The sequence below is a fragment of the Nicotiana tabacum genome, chromosome 23 (genome assembly GCF_000715075.1).
Source record: "Nicotiana tabacum cultivar K326 chromosome 23, ASM71507v2, whole genome shotgun sequence".
NCBI lineage: Eukaryota > Viridiplantae > Streptophyta > Magnoliopsida > Solanales > Solanaceae > Nicotiana > Nicotiana tabacum.
Genome location: NC_134102.1, coordinates 68,140,682 through 68,144,551, shown reverse-complemented (window position 1 = coordinate 68,144,551; position 3,870 = coordinate 68,140,682). Strand labels below are relative to the sequence as shown.

Genomic DNA, 3,870 nt, shown 5'->3' with positions numbered 1-3,870 from the left:
ATAACTCCTCATTATTTTACTGTCATACTTAGTTGTGTAACCAAAGTCCGTTACTTCTATAAAACATCTAAGGCTAATGATAAGGTCAAACTCCCTCAACCCAAAATTCAGCCTCTCACCTTTTATCTCTGTTGTAAAAAAATGAGAACCGGATGCGTTCAATTCATACTTCATGAGAAGGTGAATTGCCTGATTTTGGATACATATTTTGGGCATGTAACGACCCAACCGATCATTTTGAGCTCTAGCACGTCGTTCGGCGGTTACAATTTATCTACAGTTTTTATTTGACTTTACTACAAATGATCTACAATTCTCTTAAGTTGTACACATTTGTTGTCACCGAGAAGGAAATTATATGCATGTGCACTCTCCAAAACAGGATGCAAATGTTGGCATACAAGGAGAACATTTCAATGAGGAGAATGAGACTATGCATTTGCAATCTCCAATTCAAGAAGCAAATATTATACAACAAGGAGAGGATTGCAATGAATATTTCAGTGGTATTATATATTACAATATAATTGTAGAAAAAAATAACAGCGTTCATATCATATATAGTTTCCCAACATTTCTGATTCAAGCAACATACAATGTTATTATTTTGTTATTAATTTGTAGGTAAGCCAGTCGACTTCATCAATGTAGCTGACTCGGACAATGACTCCGGATCTGGAAAAAGGACAATAACACTTGATGATTTTGAGCTGCTCGAGAACTTCTCACAAATAGTTAAGTTCGGCGAGGTTAATGAAGATGAAACAACCCCTGTCCATCAAGGAAGAACAAGGGTTCTGGAAAGCATGACAGATCTCCCTTGCTCCCTTATTTCAGTTCTGGTGGAAGCACTTCTGATGGACCTCCTCCAATTTTCAACATCAAGCATCTACTTACTAGGGTTATTGGCGACGATATTGATCCTGATTTGTTGGAAGAATTCAATATATAGTTATATTTAGGTACAGAAACGGTTTCAAAGAGGTTAGATTATACACTTCTTCGTATTATCTACTACATAGAATTTATGGATTTCCAGTTGCAACTATATTTTAATTGTACTTGCTATGTCTTTAAATAAGAAGAAGGTGCCTTATACTATAAAAGATAACCAGCTCAACCCGTGGTTTGATCTTGGAGTGGAAAAAGTTGATAAAAATGACTAGTTTTATACTTTGGCACATCCCGGGCAAATCCTCAACAATACCGTACACTCATACCCTAACAGAATTTAATGATTAGCTGTATTCTGTTATTTTAGATATCTGTAGATTTATTTTTTGAAAATTGTAGTTAGATTATATGCAGTAGTGAGAAATAATGAAATCTATTTTTTTTTGCAGCACATTGATGTTATTTTATACTATTTGAGGAAGAGAGTAAAGTATGGTCCTGAAAACATAACACGATTTACAACCACTGACTGTATGTTCAAGACTAGAATAGAACAAATTTATGAGAGGTACAATAATGCCCATGTCGATAGGAAGTTTGTTTTTGTCAAACTCAGGACGTCGTATTAGAATACATATTGGGTACCGATTACTTGCAAATGTTGCATGGGACAAAGTTGATTTTGTGATTATGCCCATGAACATTGTTGAGAAATTTCATTAGTTGTTGGTTGTGTTTGACATTACCGATAGGGTTCTATATGTTTATGATATTATGGTCTCTTCACGTAATCACAAACTTATTGAATCTGTTGTCGACAAGTTTGCTATTATGATCCCCCATTTACTTGTCATGCACCGACTTCAATGGCAAGCGTCCAGACATCAACTACAAGAACACAAAGGCATACATTAAAAAAGGTGTTACTGATCCTCTTGACATTCAGTGGTTGGTCGGTGAGATACCCCAGTAAAAAGAGGGATCACTGTATGTGCTGCTTTTCCTTCAATTTAAACAATTGTATTTTACATTGAATGCTAAATCTTTTCTACTATTATTTATTGCAGTGACTGTGGCATATACGTGGCGGCATTTGCAGAATATGTCAGCATAGGACAACTCTCGATTTCAAAGGAAGACCTTTCTGATATTGATCAACACCGTAGACGCTATGGAGCGCTCCTTTGGGATTATTCTAGGAAAAATCAAGAGCTTGATGCAATTAGTGAAAGTGAGGTAACTGGGAGATTAGCAAGAAGAAAAGGCGCACCAGCTGTGAGGAAGAGAACACGAGTCCAGAACAAAAAGAATTAGTTGCCCTTTTCAGTAGAAAAATTGTAGTGAAAGTGTTTAGTTGTAGCTGGATTATATTAAAGTTGTAGAAAAAATCTTTATTAATAACAATTCAGTTACAATTTATTTTGTAGCAGATTTGTGCTACAGTTGTTTTACCTTTTGTTATGTTATTTTGTCCAAAATTCTACTACATAGAATAGAAAATATCTGTGGCTTTTTTTTTGGTTGAAAGTTGTTAGTATTTGATCTCGATATTGGTACTATATAATTTCTTTACAGCATAACTACAATTATGTCTACAACTACTATACAAAAATACAGAATCTATTCAATTTTAGTAGTGTTGTTAGGAAAAGCTTAAAACTAATAAATAAACCCAGTTTTTGAACAAAATAACTAGAAACCAATTGCATTAAGAGTTGAAATCTGTTTACCAAACATTCATTATTTGAGACAATCTTTATTAAAATTAGCAACACAATTACACCACAACTATAATTATCCAGAACAGAACAAATACAACTGAATATGTCTTGAAGGAAAGATTATCATCAATAGTACTCAGTAAAAAAACTATATCAATTCTTATTTCCTTTTGGGAGCATTCCTACAAGATCTTTTTTATGCCCTTCTTGTCCGCAGTTGCCACATGAAACCTTGTACTTCTTTGTATTTTTTTTAATTATATGGTTTGTATCTTTGTTTTTGAGGTCTCCCTGGCTGCCTTTTCCCAGTAGGTGGCATTACAACTTCTTCTGCTATATGTTGTGGCACATTCCATTTGCTTTCATCAGGCAGCAGGTCTATTAGTATTTCATAAGTCTGCAAAAGGCTGTCCTTCGTGTAATAAGGAGAATAATAGTTTTCAAAAGACTCGTTCATGTGCCTCAAAGCCGCCAAAGCATGTGGACAAGGAAGTTCATCAAGCTGGAATTGTCCACAACTACATCTCTTGTTTTGAAGGCAAACAATAAGGCGCTTCATACCATCTATCACAGTATGGATGTAATCTGTTGAAGCCCTCACCTATAATTTCATTACAAACACACAACAAGTTGTCAGCTACAGATCTACAAAATAACTACAATTATACAACAACATATCTACAATTATCAGTATATATTTAGTTTGATAAAATAAATGATCTGATGTTATTGGGCATAACTTACTCTCATCTTCTGCTATAATGTCATGTTGTCCTCCAACTCTTCCCAAGGTATGGGAACGTACCCTTTGTATTCGATAACTTTTCATTAGTCCTTCATGAAGAGTCCTCATGTACTCTAATAGTTCAACTACATGCAGCTCTCTTGCATCTTTAGCTATCGCATCAAGGACTCTGCAATGATTGATGTCATCGTCCATGTTCTGTTCACCGTAGCATATACCCAAGACCATATGTGATAGCCAATATCATATAGGTATTCTTTAACACGTGTGTCGATCTCTTCAATCTTTGACATTCTTTCATTAAATTTATCAAGCGTGTATGATCTTGTCGTGGCAAAATATAATTCGCTTAACTTTAGATGACCTTTCTTGAACTTTGACCTTACATTTGTCCAAATATGCCACATGCAAGCAAAATGTGGCATGCCGGTATAAACAGTAGATGATGCCTTCAATATACTCTCCTTCTGGTCCAAAACAATGCACATATTTGGTTTTTTACCATATGCA

General features: G+C 34.9%; 1 protein-coding gene across 1 annotated transcript; it reads right to left on the bottom strand.

Moving 5' to 3' along the window:
* Positions 1-2,868: 2,868 nt before the first annotated feature.
* On the bottom strand, positions 2,869-3,555 carry LOC107797322 (uncharacterized). Its single transcript, XM_016620192.1, has 2 exons — positions 3,421-3,555; positions 2,869-3,216 (listed from the first exon to the last, which is right to left on the bottom strand). The coding sequence occupies exons 1-2, from the start codon at positions 3,553-3,555 to the stop codon at positions 2,869-2,871; spliced, it is 483 nt and encodes a 160-aa protein (XP_016475678.1).
* Between the last annotated feature and the right edge of the window lie 315 nt (positions 3,556-3,870).

Bases quoted from the DNA above. Each gene is read 5' to 3' on its own strand.
- LOC107797322 (XM_016620192.1), bottom strand. From the start codon at position 3,555: ATGGACGATGACATCAATCATTGCAGAGTCCTTGATGCGATAGCTAAA. The intron at 3,217-3,420 runs GTACGTTCCCAT...ATGAAATTATAG, and splicing joins AAAGTTATCGAATACAAAGG to GTGAGGGCTTCAACAGATTA.